A 15,793-nucleotide genomic window follows, 5' to 3' on the forward strand; every position below is an offset into this window, starting at 1 on the left:
AGTGGGTCTGAGTCTTTGGAGTTTGTAATGAAGGCAGCTTTTCAGAGACCACACCCCAGGAAGGGTGTGTACATTCTGGAAACAGCACAGCCTGCGGTGGACCCCTCAGACCAAACGCCCCCACCCCGGGCTTGGTGCCCTGCCCCACAGGCTGGCAGCCCCACACCCTCCTCCTGGCCTTCAACAGGGTGGAAAATCCTCGGTCATCAATCCTCCTGGACTTCGGTGGGTGAAGCATGGCCTCCCCGCCCTCGGTAAGGTGGGCACTTGGGTGTCAGAGCAAGGAGAGCCCTCGGCCTGGGGTCATCAGGGCGTCTTCCGGGCCTGGCTCTGGTGCCGTGCACAGGCCCAGCGGCTCATGCAGTACACAGCTGTCCCTGTGGGTGTGAGCCAGACGCCCGGGGCTGGGCACCTGTCCCCCTGCGTCCGCCCTCTGAGTGCTGCCATGGCCAGGGCCTCCTGTCTGCCAGGCAGAGCCGTGAAGGGCAGCTCCTGCGTGGAGGGGCAGGCCAGTGCCCAGACAGCCGCCCACAGGAGCGAGGCTCCAGCGGGCCAGGCCACGCATCTGCCGTGCCCCTTCAGGCCCGTTAGCCCACCGCAGCTGGAGTTGAGCGAGCTCCTGCTCAGACCCACCAGACTCACGGCCAGACAGCAGGTTAACGTGCAGGTTGACAGTCTCCACTTGGGACCCGCGCCCAACCCTCCGCCAGCGTGGAGTCTCCTGAGGAAGCAGGGTCTCTGTCCACACAGCATGGGGTCTGCACCGGGAGCTCACCTCCAAGACCCTGCAGGCGGGACGGAGCTAGCCCCGGGGTCCAGGCCCGCGCCGCCGCCTCCCGCCGGCCCTGCCTGCCCCGAATGAAGCTCCTGGGCCACAGCCAGAGAAGCCCCGGATCTGGGATGGCCTTTCCCTGCCTCAGCCTCTCCCTGAGCCCAGGGGCCAGCTCCAGGCAGGCAGGCCCAACCATCCACCACGCTTCTCATCCTCAGGCCGAAGTGAGCAGGGAAGACTCTCCCACACCAACCCCAGCCCCACACCAACCCAGCCCCACACTGCCCCCATCCAGAAGGAAAAGGACAGAAATGGAGAGGGGGAAGGAGGGGAGGAAGAGGAGGAGAAGAAAGAGCAATGTGAGTAGAGGGAGAGGAGGAGGAGGAGGAGAAGCTGGTCCTGGGCCGCAGGGGGCGCTGTCGCTCCACAGAAGGAGCTGATCAAAACCATCTCGGTCTCCCCGGGACACCGCCAGGCCCACCCCTCCTGGGGAGCTGGGGAGCGTGGGGGCTCTGGAGGTCTTCGTCGAAGGTCTCCTGACTACTCACATACTCGTGGTCAGTCACACTCTGCACATTTTCATCCTGAGAGACATTTGGCCTGATAGGGAGCAAGCATCAGTTCCAATGTTCTTCTAGAACCTCGGGGTGGGGTTAGGCCTGCGTTCCATGGGGCCCCGACCCGGGGCACGGCCTGCACCCACACGCTCAGAAGCTCACATGGACACGTACTCACAATGTACACGTGTTCTCCTACACACAACACAGCCACTCACACGTGATTCCCACACACACAGCAGACACACGTACACTGCCTGACCCACTGACAGCCCACACAGGCGCTTTCATTTGCTCACACGGCCACACACCACACATTCACGCACATGCACACTCACACGCCCACTCCCCAACACACACACTGCTCCCAAGGCAGACATGAGCCCTGTCACACCTGGTCACACATGGTCCCAGATGCACACGTACACCCACACAGCTGTACAGACACACTCAGCATGACACACACACAGGCGATCTGCGCACAAGCCCTTACACACATCAGCACACACAAACGCTGTCACAACATGCATGCACTTGTGTCACATACATTGACACATCCGCTCAGACACGCTCTTACACACATCCTCGCTCACACATCTGTGCAGTTGCTGACATTGTTTCCTCATGGTAAAAACACAAATATCTTTTGCAAGGCGTTCTTAGCTACGCTAAGTGAGAGGTCCCCGAAAATGAGTGAGCGCCAGGGCCCGGCCGGCACTGTCTGCAGCTGTGCGCCCGGCCCTCGCTCCACAGGGCTGGCCCTGGGAGGCCCGACGTGGTTCGTGGAACCGGGGTCTGTGTGTCCTCCACACGCTGCTCCGCGGTCTGTGGAGCGAGCCTGTGGCTCAGGCCTGCAGGGCGCACAGCACGGTGGGAAAGGGCCTTTGCTTTCAGAAGGTTCTGGAGGCCGGAGGTAGTGACTCACCCGGCCTGCTGGCCCCTCCCCTCCGGGCCCCGCCTCCCCCTCTCCCTCCCACCCACCCTCCCTGGTCCCGCACCCGCCCTGGGCTGTAACCACCACCGCGGAGAGGGCTTCTCACTCTGTGTCCCCGGCCGTCCCGACCCCGCTCTCGGTGTGCTGACCCCAGGCCCGAGGCACCATGAGGCCCGGCCTTGCGCTGCTGTCCCTGCTGCTGCAGGCCGGCTGGACGGCCGCCCAGGACGATGTGGGGACCGCAAAGCCCATCGCCTTCCAAGGTGAGTGGGGAGAGGCCGGGGCCCTGGAACCCCTGCGGGGGGCTGAGGAGCCCCAGCCTGGCCTCCACTCCCCCTCAGCTCCCCTGGGCTGGCCCTGGGCACCGCCAGCCTCCCCTTCCTCGACGGGGTGGGGGTGAGGGGAGCCCCTCTCTGCTCTCTGCAGAGGGCTGCGCAGAGCGGCGGGGCTGGGAGGCCTGGCGCACCAGGTCCAAGGCAGGGCTCCGGGGGCTCCAAACCCAACGGGGCCACGTCCACAGCAGCCTTGTGCAGCTGCTCCCAGAGCCCCTGCCCTTCAGAGGCCAGCCAGGCCTCCGAGCTCCAGGCAGGGGACCCTCAGGGGGACACCTTACCTTCTGCGGGAGAGGGGGACTTCACGGTGGGGAGGGGGACACGGGAGCACTCCACGGTGGGGAGGAAGGACATGGGAGCACCCCACGGTGGGGAGCAGAACATGGGAGCACCCCATGGTGGGGAGCAGAACATGGGAGCACTCCACGGTGGGGAGGGGGACACGGGAGCACCCCGCGGTGGGGAGGGGGGACACGGGAGCACTCCACGGTGGGGAGGAAGGACATGGGAGCACCCCACGGTGGGGAGCAGAACATGGGAGCACCCCATGGTGGGGAGCAGAACATGGGAGCACCCCATGGTGGGGAGGGAGGACACGAGAGCACCCCACGGTGGGGAGGGGGGACACGGGAGCACCCCACGGTGGGGAGGGGGGACACGGGAGCACTCCACGGTGGGGAGGGAGGACACGGGAGCACTCCGCGGTGGGGAGGGAGGACATGGGAGCACTCCGCGGTGGGGAGGACATGGGAGCACTCCGCAGTGGGGAGGGAGGACATGGGAGCACTCCACGGTGGGGAGGGAGGACATGGGAGCACTCCGCGGTGGGGAGGACATGGGAGCACTCCATGGTGGGGAGGGGGACACAGGAGCACTCCATGGTGGGGAGGGGGGACACGGGAGCACCCCGCGGTGGGGAGGGGGGACACGGGAGCACTCCGTGGTGGGGAGGGAGGACACGGGAGCACTCCGCGGTGGGGAGGGAGGACACGGGAGCACCCCGCGGTGGGGAGGGGGGACACGGGAGCACTCCGCGGTGGGGAGGGGGGACACGGGAGCACTCCACAGGTGGGTGGCTGCAGTCGACCTGTGCCCAGGAGGGCAGTGTGTGGCTCATGGACGTCCCCCTCGGCTCAGACTGCCCTGTGGACCTGTTCTTTGTGCTGGACACCTCTGAGAGCGTGGCCCTGAGGCTGAAGCCCTACGGCGCCCTGGTGGACAAGGTCAAGGCCTTCACCAAGCGCTTCATCGACAACCTGAGAGACAGGTAGGGGTGCACAGGGCCTGTCCCACATCTCCTGAGCCCAGCTGGTCCGCAGGCAGGGTGGGGCAGCCGCCCCGTGACCCGCCACCCGTACACCCAGCATCTACCAGCTCGAGGGGCGAGGCTGGGCGTGAGGTCAGTGCCACAGTGCGCCTCACGACTCGGAGGACCAAGGGCACCATGCTGAGTGTGACGCCACCACCGACAGACAGTCACAGCCCCACAGAGAGACAGATGGGCAGTCACAGCCCCCAGACAGACAGTCAAAGCCCCACAGACAGACGGAGAGTCACAGCCCCCCAGACATACAAACGGAGAGTCACAGCCCCACAGACAGACAGTCAAAGCCCCACAGACAGACAGACAGTCACAGCCCCACAGACAGACAGGCAGTCACAGCCCCCCCAGACAGACAGACAGACAGTCACAGCCCCCCAGACAGACAGACAGTCACAGCCCCACAGACAGACAGACAGTCACAGCCCCCCCCCAGACAGACAGAGGGTCACAGCCTTCCCCAGACAGACGGACAGTCACAGCCCCACAGACAGACAGGCAGTCACAGCCCCCCCAGACAGACAGACAGACAGTCACAGCCCCACAGACAGACAGAGGGTCACAGCCTTCCCCAGACAGACAGACGGGCAGTCACAGCCCCACAGACAGACAGACAGTCACAGCCCCCCCAGACAGACAGACAGACAGTCACAGCCCCACAGACAGACAGTCAAAGCCCCCCCAGACAGGCAGATGGTCACAGCCCCCCAGACAGACAGAGAGTCACAGCCCCCCCAGACAGACAGACAGACAGTCACAGCCCCACAGACAGACAGACAGTCACAGCCCCACAGACAGACAGACAGTCACAGCCCCACAGACAGACAGGCAGTCACAGCCCCCCCAGACAGACAGACAGACAGTCACAGCCCCCCAGACAGACAGACAGTCACAGCCCCACAGACAGACGGACAGTCACAGCCCCACAGACAGATGGACAGTCAAAGCCCCCCAGACAGACAGTCACAGCCCCACAGACAGACAGACAGACAGACAGGCAGGCAGTCACAGCCCCACAGACAGATGGACAGTCACAGCCCCCAGACAGACAGACAGACAGGCAGTCACAGCCCCCAGACAGACAGGCAGTCACAGCCCCCCCCCAGACAGACAGACAGACACACAGGCAATCACAGCCCCACAGACAGAAAGACAGACAGGCAGTCACAGCCCCACAGACAGATGGACAGTCACAGCCCCCCAGACAGACAGACAGTCACAGCCCCCCAGCCAGACAGATGGGCAGTCACAGCCCCCCAGACAGACGGGCAGTCACAGCCCCCAGACAGATGGACAGTCACAGCCCCCCAGACAGACGGGCAGTCACAGCCCCCCAGACAGACGGGCAGTCACAGCCCCCCAGACAGATGGACAGTCACAGCCCCCAGACAGACGGACAGTCACAGCCCCCAGACAGATGGACAGTCACAGCCCCCCAGACAGACGGGCAGTCACAGCCCCCAGACAGATGGACAGTCACAGCCCCCCAGACAGACAGGCAGTCACAGCCCCCCAGACAGACAGACGGGCAGTCACAGCCCCCCAAGCAGGCAGGGTTTGGAGCGCTAGCGGGGCTTGCAGCTCTGCCGGGACCCAGGGCCTTCGGTGTCCGGCTGAGCCCCATGGGTGCACTCAGCCTGGAACCAGCCCTCCTTCCAGCAGCCCAGCCCCTCCTTTGGCCCACCCTGCTCCTGTTGACCACCCTACCAGGGCCCAGGGCCCACGGACATGCCAGACCGTGGGCTGTTCACTCCCACTACCAACCCAGGGGCTTTACAGACTGCAGACTTGAACACAGTAGAATGCCGGGTCCATGGGAGCGAGGAGGGAGCACGCTGGGAGGAGGAGGGAGCACGCTGGGAGGAGGAGGGGAGCACGCTGGGAGGAGGAGGGGAGCACGCTGGGAGGAGGAGGGGAGCACGCTGGGAGGAGGAGGGGAGCATGCTGGGAGGAGGAGGGGAGCACGCTGGGAGGAGGAGGGGAGCACGCTGGGAGGAGGAGGGGAGCACGCTGGGAGGGAGGAGGGGAGCACGCTGGGAGGAGGAGGGGAGCACGCTGGGAGGGAGAAGGGGAGCATGCTGGGAGGAGGAGGGGAGCATGCTGGGAGGGAGGAGGGGAGCACGCTGGGAGGAGGAGGGAGCACGCTGGGAGGAGGAGGGGAGCACGCTGGGAGGGAGGAGGGGAGCACGCTGGGAGGGAGGAGGGGAGCATGCTGGGAGGGAGGAGGGGAGCATGCTGGGAGGGAGGAGGGGAGCATGCTGGGAGGGAGGAGGGGTCCCACCGCGGCCCTCACGCGAGGTCCTGCGTCTCCCTAAGAGGTCCCCAGGCCCTGCCGGGAGCCAGCGGCTCATACCTATAATCCTTGCTACTCAGGGGCTGAGATGTGAGGATTGTGGTTCAGAGCCATCCTGAGCAGGAAAGTTGGTGAGACTCTGATCTCCAATAAACCTAGGCAGGAAAAAAGAAGGCTGAAAATGGAGCTGTGGCTCAAGTGGTAGAGCGCTAGCCTTGAGCAAAAGAAGCTCAGGGACAGCTCCCAGGCCCAGAGTTCAAGCCCCAGTACTGGTTAAAAAGGGTAGGCCACCCAGAGTCCAGAGCACCCCAAAGTCCAGAGCACCCCAGTGTCCAGAATACCCCAGAGTCCAGAACACCCAGAATCCAGAGCACCCCAGAGTCCAGGACACCCCAGAATCCAGGACACCCCAGAGTCCAGAGCACCCAGAGTGCAGAGCACCCCAGAGTCCAGGACACCCCAGAGTCCAGAGCACCCCAGAGTCCAGAGCACCCCAGAGTCCAGAACACCCTAGAGTCCACAGCACCCAGAGTCCAGAGCACCCCAGAGTCCAGGACACCCCAGAGTCCAGAACACCCCAGAGTCCAGGCCATCCCAGAGTGTAGGACACTCCAGAGTCCAGAGCACCCCAGAGTCCAGAGCATCCCAGAGTCCAGGACACCCCAGAGTCCAGGACACCCCAGAGTCCAGGACACCCCAGAGTCCAGGACACCCCAGAGACCAGAGCACCTCAGAGACCAGAGCACCCCAGAGTCCAGGACACCCCAGAGTCCAGAACACCCCAGAGTCCAGAGCACCCCAGAGTCCAGAGCACCCCAGAGTCCAGGACACCCCAGAGTCCAGAGCACCCCAGAGTCCAGAGCACCCCAGAGTCCAGAACACCCTAGAGTCCACAGCACCCAGAGTCCAGAGCACCCCAGAGTCCAGGACACCCCAGAGTCCAGAACACCCCAGAGTCCAGGCCATCCCAGAGTGTAGGACACTCCAGAGTCCAGAGCACCCCAGAGTCCAGAGCATCCCAGAGTCCAGGACACCCCAGAGTCCAGGACACCCCAGAGTCCAGGACACCCCAGAGTCCAGGACACCCCAGAGACCAGAGCACCTCAGAGACCAGAGCACCCCAGAGTCCAGGACACCCCAGAGTCCAGAACACCCCAGAGTCCAGAGCACCCCAGAGTCCAGAACACCCCAGAGTCCAGGACACCCAGAGTCCAGGACACCCCAGAGTCCAGGACACCCCAGAGTCCAGAGCACCCCAGAGTCCAGGACACCCCAGAGTCCAGAGCACCCCAGAGTCCAGGACACCCCAGAGTCCAGAGCACCCCAGAATCCAGAGCACCCCAGAGTCCAGGATACCCCAGAATCCAGAGCACCCCAGAGTCCAGAGCACCCCAGAGTCCAGGATACCCCAGAGTCCAGAGCACCCCAGGGTCCAGGATACCCCAGAGTCCAGAGCACCCCAGGGTCCAGGATACCCCAGAGTCCAGAGCACCCCAGGGTCCAGAGCACCCCAGAGTCCAGAGCACCCCAGGGTCCAGGATACCCCAGAGTCCAGAGCACCCCAGGGTCCAGAGCACCCCAGAGTCCAGAGCACTCCAGGGTCCAGGCCATCCCAGAGTGCAGGACACCCCAGAGACCAGAGCACCTCAGAGACCAGAGCACCCCAGAGTCCAGAGCACCCCAGGGTCCAGGCCATCCCAGAGTGCAGGACACCCCAGAGACCAGAGCACCTCAGAGACCAGAGCACCCCAGAGTGCAAAGTAACCTTGGAGAACCCTGGGGCTGGGGCAGAGCTACGCAGATCACACCAGAGACCCTGGGTGCCATCAACTGCTTCCACCTGCCTCTGCCCTCCGTGGCAGGGTCGGGGGCTCCAGCCGGGGTCATGACACACACGTGGCCGTGGCTCTACCCTCCGTGGCAGGGTTGGGGGCTCCAGCCGGGGTCATGGCAGGCACGTGGCCGTGGCTCTGCCCTCCGTGGCAGGGTCAGGGGCTCCAGCCGGGGTCATGGCACGCACGTGGCCGTGGCTCTACCCTCCATGGCAGGGTTGGGGGCTCCAGCCGGGGTCATGGCAGGCACGTGGCCGTGGCTCTGCCCTCCGTACCAGGGTCAGGGGCTCCAGCCGGGGTCATGGCAGGCACGTGGCCATGGCTCTGCCCTCCGTGGCAGGGTCAGGGGCTCCAGCCGGGGTCATGGCAGGCACGTGGCCATGGCTCTGACCTCCGTGGCAGGGTTGGGGGCTCCAGCCGGGGTCATGGCAGGCACGTGGCCATGGCTCTGCCCTCCGTAGCAGGGTCGGGGGCTCTAGCCAGGGTCATGACACACACGTGGCCGTGGCTCTGCCCTCCGTGGCAGGGTCAGGGGCTCCAGCCGGGGTCATGGCACGCACGTGGCTTTGGCGCTACACCTGTGCTCTCAAGAGATCCCAGGCACCCATGCCGATGTGCCAGGCTGCTCCTGACACCCACCTGCAGCTTCCGGGCAGAGACCACCTTTCTCAGCCTTGTCCAGGGCTGGGCCATCTGCCACCCGGGAGATGGGGACACACAGGACCTTAAGGAGGACAGTGCGCATCCCCTACACCCCACTCCTGCTGCCCACAGGGCCCCTGTGGCCTCACTCTCCGGCCCGCTGCCTTCGGGCCTCGGGTCTACTGCCCAGCTCCCCAGCACGCTGCTTTGGCTGCAGGTACTACCGGTGCGACCGCAGCCTGGTGTGGAACGCAGGGGCCCTGCACTACAGCGACGAGGTGGAGATCATCCGTGGGCTCACACGCATGCCCGGCGGCCAGGACGAGCTCAAGGCCAGCGTGGACGCCATCACGTACTTCGGCAAGGGCACCTACACGGACTGCGCCATCAAGAAGGGGCTGGAGGAGCTGCTCATCGGGTGAGTGGCCATGGCGGGCCAGCTGGGGGCCACTGGGGTCCCTCTGGGCCCTGGGCTTCCGGGCAGCAGGTGATGGCTGGAGAGTCAGAGTCCTGTCCCGGTGAGGGTGTCATGCTAGATCATGGGCCATGGCCGGAGCCCCGGGGCCTCCCCCTGCCCCTTCCACCCGTGCATCAGACACTGTCCCCAAGACCAGTGACCCCAGCATCGCTACACCACTGTGGCCAACCTCTGCAGAGACACAGATGAAAAGATAGAGAGGCAGAGACAGAGACAGAACCCCAAGAGAGAACACAGAGATGGAGAGAGATCATCAGGGTGCTCAGGGAAACGCTCTGGTTCCAAGCAGCTGACAGAAGGGCGTCCTCAGAGCCAGTCAGCGGCCCTCCCGGGCCTCCCTGCCTCCCGCTGGGCGGGGCTCCCAGACGTGGGGAGGGGTCTCACACCAGCCGCCCCCCAGGGGCTCCCACCTGAAGGAGAACAAGTACCTGATCGTGGTGACCGACGGACACCCCCTGGAGGGCTACAAGGAGCCCTGCGGGGGCCTGGAGGATGCAGTGAATGAAGCCAAGCACCTGGGCGTCAAGGTCTTCTCCGTGGCCATCACACCCGACCACCTTGTAAGACTTCACACCCTCCTAGGCACCTAGAACGGGAGGAGGGGGACAGGGGGAGAGGGGAGGGGGGCCACCCCGTCCCCAGTCCTCATCCCCCATCCCCCACCCCCCACTATCCCCTACCCCCAGCCCCCTCCCATCCCCTGCTCCCCCCTGTCCTCTGCCCCAGCCTCCCTCCCATCCCCCACCCCAGCCCCCTCCCATTCCACACCCCCAGCCCCCTCCCATTCCCCACTCCCAGGCCCCCTCCCATCCCCTGCCCTCCACTGTCCCCTCCCCAGCCCCCCTCCCATCCCCTATCCCCCACTTTCCCCATTCCCAGCCCCCTCCCATCCCCCGCCCCCAGCCCCCTCCCATCCCCTGCCCCCGTCCCCCCAGCCCCCCTCCCATCCCACGCCCCCAGCCCCCCTCCCATCCCCTACCCCCCACTGTCCCCACCCCCAGCCCCCCTCCCATCACCCCCAGCCCCCTCCCATCCCCCGCCCCCAGCCCCCTCCCATCCCCCACCCCCGAGCCCCTCAGGGCTCCAGGGGTCCCTGTCCCCAGCCTGGGGGCTCACAATGTCCGTTTCCAGGCTTGCTGCCCACTAGGGCCCTGGTACTGGACGGTCCCAGGCCCCTCCCAGTAAGGCACCGGGTGTCTGCTGGCCCTGGGACCCCCGGCCCAGCCCTGCCTTGGCGTGGGCCCTGTTGGGGGCCACAGGGACCCAGCTCGCCCCCTCTTCCTGCCCACACCCCAGGAGCCACGCCTGAGCATCATCGCCACCGACCACACCTACCGGCGTAACTTCACGGCAGCAGACTGGGGGCAGAGTCGTGGGGCCGAGGAGGTCATCACCCAGACCATCGACACGATCGTGGACATGATCGTGAGTGCCCCAGGCCACGCCCGGGCAGGGAGGGAGGGGACGGGAGGGCAGGGGAGGCCGCCGGGTGGGCTACCAGCGGTAACCCATTTGTTCTGTTCTATTTCAGAAAAACAATGTGGAGCAAGTGGTAAGACCCCCCCCCCCCCCCGCTGCCCGGCCAGGGTGCCGGTCCACAGGGCCAGAACTCCTGGGTGGGGCGTGTGCCCGGACACACGCGTGTGCTGAACGCTCGCGTGTGGCTGGACACCGGTCTCCACTGCTGACTTTCTGACCTGTCTCCTGCCCTCCTTCCTCTCCACAGTGCTGCTCCTTCGAGTGCCAGGTCAGTGTGGCCTCCCCAGCTCAGCGCGCCCCGTGTGGAGGCTGGGGGGTCTGGGCTGACGCCCCGTGTGGAGGCTGGGGGGGTCTGGGCTGACGCCCCGTGTGGAGGCCGGGGGGGTCTGGGCTGACGCCCCGTGTGGAGGCTGGGGGGGTCTGGGCTGACGCCCCGTGTGGAGGCTGGGGGGGGTCTGGGCTGACGCCCCGTGTGGAGGCTGGGGGGGTCTGGGCTGACGCCCCGTGTGGAGGCCGGGGGTTCTGGGCTGACGCCCCGTGTGGAGGCTGGGGGGGTCTGGGCTGACGCCCCGTGTGGAGGCTGGGGGGTCTGGGCTGACGCCCCGTGTGGAGGCCGGGGGGGTCTGGGCTGACGCCCCGTGTGGAGGCCGGGGGGGGGGTCCAGGGCTCATGGCCCCGCGTGTCTGTCTTGCAGCCTGCCAGAGGACCTCCAGGGCCCCGAGGTGACCCTGGGTATGAGGTGAGTGGCCGGTCCCAGCATGCTCCTGTGCCGTGGAAGCGCCTGGAACACAGCTTCCACCAAGCAGCTTGTGCTATCAGCAGAGGCTGGACAGGTCCCTGAGTCCAGGGAGAGAGTCCAGATAGTGCCACACTGGTGTGGGCACCCGCCTGGCCCCTGGAAAGGCCCTCTGGAAGGATCCGGAAGTGGATGAGGCCTGGCCTTCCGGAAGGATCCGGAAGTGGATGAAGTGGGGCTTGCGGGTCCTGAGCAGTAAAAGCAGTCTGTATCTCCACTCTGAAGGCTACTCAGGAGCGTGGGCTTGCTGGTTCCTCAGAGTGGTCAGATCCCAGAGGGACTTTCCGTGAGTGAGGCCGAGCCTGAGTACTGATAGAGCCTGGGACGTGGCAGAGCCGGCACCCCTCAACCCCCAAAACGGGGGAGGAGATTGGGCCTGGGTCCTGCCTGGGGGGCCAGCCCCGGAGGCCGAGGCCTGGGTCCAGCCCGGGAGGCCGAGGCTGAGGTCTACTGAAGGTCTCTGGGCTCCCAGAGCTGAGATCAGGCCGTGATGGGGCCCAGGGGGACTTGGGGACAGGATGAACTTTTCCCAAAGACCCTGTGTGCACAAGCTAGCCCCCTCCACCACTCCCCCCCCCTGCTTTCTGGAAAGAGTCTGCACCACCCCGACCAGCTATTCTGTGCCCCAGGGTGAGCGAGGAAAGCCAGGTCTCCCTGGAGAGAAAGGAGAAGCTGGAGAACCGGTGAGTAGCGGAAGTGGAGAAGCCGCAGTGGGAGACTCGGGAGAGCTTAGAGGACAGGCAGCGGTCTGGGGCCGCCCGTGGACAGCACGGAGGGCAGGCCCCAGGGGCAGGCCAGCGGACTCCCAGGACCTCCGCTTGACCCCTGGCCCCCCTCCTCCCCGACCTCCCCCCTCCCAGGGTACCTAGCTCATCCCCCCCCGCCTCCCCCAGGCTCTCTGGGCCCTCCCCAGCTCACTGTGACCCTGGGGACCCTCAGAGCCCTGGGGCCCCGCTGGGCAGGCCCTGGCCGCAGAGTGGGCCGGGCCAGCTGTCCGGTGTCTGGGTGTCTGACTGTCTCCTCCTCTCTTCCAGGGACGGCCTGGGGACCTAGGACCCGTCGGGTACCAGGGGATGAAGGTGCGTGTGGGGCCCCCGCCGCGCCTCCCTGGGGCCCAGCAGACCCGGCCCGGTTTGTGCCCACGGGGGGCCGCGTGTGGGACCCTGCACAGCCACGACCCTTCTTCCCCTTCTGTCTGCTTTTCAGGGAGAAAAGGGAAGCCGCGGGGAGAAGGTGAGCAGGACCTGGCTTCCCGACATTTCCCTCTGGGCACTGAGCCGAGAGCGAGCACAAGAGCCGTGCAGGGAGATGCTCCATGCCAGCTCCCCATGGGGCCCTGGCAGCAGGCCCCGCCCCCTCCCCCACCCCACCCCACCCCCCCGCCCCCTCCCCCTCACCCCACCCCACCCCCTGCCCCCTCCTCCCACCCCACCCCACCCCCTGCCCCCTCCTCCCACCCCACCCCACCCCCTGACCCCTCCCCCCACCCCACCCCACCCCCCCCGCCCCCTCCCCCCACCCCACCCCACCCCCCTGCCCCCTCCCCCCACCCCACCCCACCCCCCCGCCCCCTCCCCCCACCCCACCCCCCCGCCCCCTCCCCCCACCCCACCCCACCCCCTGCCACCATCTCAGGGGGGCCTGGGTCAGCAGGGCCTGGGGGCAGCGCCTGTCACTCACCGGCCCCCCCTCCGCTCCTGAGCCCCACACTGGCAGGCTCCCTGGACGTGGGGTCCCTGCCCCCGCCTGCTGGGCAGGGCCCTCCTCACACCCCTTTGTCTCCACAGGGCTCCAGGGGTCCCAAGGGCTACAAGGTGAGTGGGCCTCAGCGGCCGCGCCCGTGGCCAGCAGCACCGTCTGTCCTTCCTCTGACGCTTTGTTTCTGGCCCCCAGGGCGAGAAGGGCAAGCGTGGCATCGACGGGGTGGACGGCATGAAGGTGAGCCCGGGATGGAGAAGGGGTGGCGGGCGCGTGCTCGCCAGGGGCGCGCAGGTGGGGGCGACTGGGGGTGACTCGGAGCTCCCGCCATGCCGTGAGTCCCAGGCTGACCGTCACCCTAGACAGAGGGCTTCCCGGGAGGGGCGTGGATGGGCAGGGCCCAGAGTCCTGGCTGCTGACCCCCGTTCCCCCCGCCCCCGGGGCGCCCCTGCCCGCATCAGCCTTGGCTTTCCTCCTCAGGGGGAGACGGGGTACCCAGGCCTGCCCGGCTGCAAGGGCTCACCCGGATTTGACGTAAGTCACTAAGCCCCCGTCCCCGACGCCTGGCAGCCACGGCGTGCTGGCCAGGCACACGACTCCTGACGGGCACATCGGCGTGACCCGCTGTGACCGCGGTGGCCGTGGGTCTTCCCACCAGGGCATTCAAGGACCCCCTGGCCCTAAGGGTGACGCCGGTTCCTTCGGACTGAAAGGAGAAAAGGTGAGGGGCCCGGGGCCGCTGGGCCGGGCATTGTCATCCTCAGGGACAGGCATCCTGCCGCCGCGGCTCTGCCAGCCGAGCCCCAGGGGTAAGTGACGCTGGTGGACATGTGGACAGTCAGAGCCGCAGCAGGATGGACAGGCCTGGAGCACTGGTGTGTCCCCAGCGGTACAGCCCCGCCCCCCCCCCCCCGAATCTGTGCGAAATTTGAGGGTAAGCAAGACGCTGGTGGGAGGAAGGCAAAGCAGAGGGCGGTGGGGTTTGTTTCCGTTTATTTTGTGTGTGCCAGTCCTGGGGCTCGAACCCCGGGCCTGGGCGCTGTCCCTGAGCTTCTTTCCCACAAGGCTTTACCACTTGAGCCACAATTCCCCTTCTACCTTTTTTTGTGGTTCATTGGAGATAAGAGTCTCACAGGTTTTCCTGCCCAGGTTAGCTTTGAACCGTGATCCTCAGATCTCAGCCTCCTGAGTAGCAGGATGCCAGGCGTGAGCCAGCAGCGCCCGGCCACAGGACAGCTTTTAAGTCCCACCTAGGGTTGAGTTTCAGTTGCATTTCTCTGAGGATTCTGGTGAAGACAGGAGGTGCAAGGGAGGTGAGGGAGAGTCGGGGGCCCCCGCCCCGTGTTCCAAGGAAGACGCCAGCCACAGGTCACCCCGGCCCAGGCTGGAGTGCGGCAGGCGGGGCGGGTGGTTTGGGGACTGGAGCATGCAAATGGTGGTGTGCAGCCACAGGTGGGTCCCCGGGGCCCTTGGAGACCAGGGGCTTCGTGGGCCTAGCTGTGGGGAGCGGGGCAGGCCTGAGGTTACCCCCAGGGAGCACGCGTGCCCGCTCATCCTGCCAGGGGGAAGCCGGAGCAGACGGGGAAGCTGGAAGACCCGGAAACTCGGGGCCACCGGGAGACGAGGTGAGACGGGGCAAGGTGTCCCGGGGTGCCGGGGCCCGGAACCAAAGACCCGACCGGTCACCCTGCCCTTCCTCCCCCAGGGCGAACCCGGAGAGCCCGGGCCCCCCGGAGAGAAAGGAGAGGCCGGCGACGAGGTGAGCCCCCGCCAGCCTCCACCTCACTCCCAAGGCGGGGCGCGTGCTGCCGTGCACACTAACGCGGCGTCTGCTCCTCCCTTTCCAGGGCAACGCTGGTCCCGACGGCGCCCCGGGAGAGCGGGTGAGTGGTGGGCGGCAGCCTGCCCCGGACCGCTCGCCAGGGCCACCCTGACCCCACAGGTCTATTCCTGATGGGCCCCTGGCCCGCAGGCCCACTCCTGACTGGACCCCACAGGCCCACTCCTGACTGGACACCACAGGCCCACTCCTGACTGGACACCACAGGCCCACTCCTGACTGGACCCCGCAGGCCCACTCCTGACTGGACCCCGCAGGCCCACTCCTGACAGTGCCTGGGCCTCGCACAGCCAGGTGGTCCGACACCAGCAGGGAAGGCAGACACCAGCCTTTGGAATGATTGTCACCCTGTGGTTCTGCCCTGGCCTCAAATCCTCAGTCAGTGGAGGCTGTGGATCGAGGGAGGCTGGCCTCTGAAATGATGCGGCTTGGAAGGAAGGCCAGCCCAGGCTGCCACTGGGTGGAGGCTGTGAGCGGCCCAGGCTGGGGTAAACCCCAAAGTGGCGTCTGCTTCTTACCTACCCATCTCCACATAGGGCGGCCCTGGAGAGAGAGGACCTCGGGGGACACCGGGCATGCGGGGGCCACGGGGAGAGCCGGTGAGTCCCAGCCTGAGGCTAGACCCTGACCAGCCCTGCGGGGGTCAGGACAGGTCAGGGGTCAGATCCCAGGGTCATATAGCCCTGAGGGGGACAGGACAGGTCAGGGGTCAGATCCCAGGTCACACAGCCCTGCGGGGGACAGGACAGGTCAGGGGTCAGATCTCAGGGTCACACAGCCCTGCAGGGACAGGACAGGTGAGGGGTCAGATCCCAGGTC

General features: G+C 66.4%; 1 protein-coding gene across 1 annotated transcript in view; it reads left to right on the forward strand.

Annotated features, from left to right (window-relative positions):
* Window positions 1–2,337: 2,337 nt before the first annotated feature.
* The window catches only part of LOC138808572 (collagen alpha-1(VI) chain), a 29,330-nt gene continuing 15,874 nt past the window's right edge, over window positions 2,338–15,793 (forward strand). Inside the window, exons 1-19 of the mRNA XM_069994853.1 lie at window positions 2,338–2,526; window positions 3,733–3,862; window positions 8,901–9,101; window positions 9,562–9,721; window positions 10,458–10,586; window positions 10,693–10,713; window positions 10,888–10,908; window positions 11,335–11,379; window positions 12,066–12,119; window positions 12,471–12,515; window positions 12,643–12,669; window positions 13,224–13,250; window positions 13,330–13,374; window positions 13,615–13,668; window positions 13,793–13,855; window positions 14,697–14,759; window positions 14,840–14,893; window positions 14,982–15,017; window positions 15,511–15,573. Coding sequence (XP_069850954.1) covers window positions 2,430–2,526; window positions 3,733–3,862; window positions 8,901–9,101; window positions 9,562–9,721; window positions 10,458–10,586; window positions 10,693–10,713; window positions 10,888–10,908; window positions 11,335–11,379; window positions 12,066–12,119; window positions 12,471–12,515; window positions 12,643–12,669; window positions 13,224–13,250; window positions 13,330–13,374; window positions 13,615–13,668; window positions 13,793–13,855; window positions 14,697–14,759; window positions 14,840–14,893; window positions 14,982–15,017; window positions 15,511–15,573 — 1,335 coding nt within the window. The 5' untranslated portion in view covers window positions 2,338–2,429. The remainder of the gene's footprint in view (window positions 2,527–3,732; window positions 3,863–8,900; window positions 9,102–9,561; window positions 9,722–10,457; window positions 10,587–10,692; window positions 10,714–10,887; window positions 10,909–11,334; window positions 11,380–12,065; window positions 12,120–12,470; window positions 12,516–12,642; window positions 12,670–13,223; window positions 13,251–13,329; window positions 13,375–13,614; window positions 13,669–13,792; window positions 13,856–14,696; window positions 14,760–14,839; window positions 14,894–14,981; window positions 15,018–15,510; window positions 15,574–15,793) is intronic.

Source organism: Dipodomys merriami, unplaced genomic scaffold, assembly GCF_024711535.1.
Source record: "Dipodomys merriami isolate MVZ:Mamm:240054 unplaced genomic scaffold, mDipMer1.0.p SCAF_456, whole genome shotgun sequence".
In the NCBI taxonomy this organism is placed as follows: Eukaryota; Metazoa; Chordata; class Mammalia; order Rodentia; family Heteromyidae; genus Dipodomys; species Dipodomys merriami.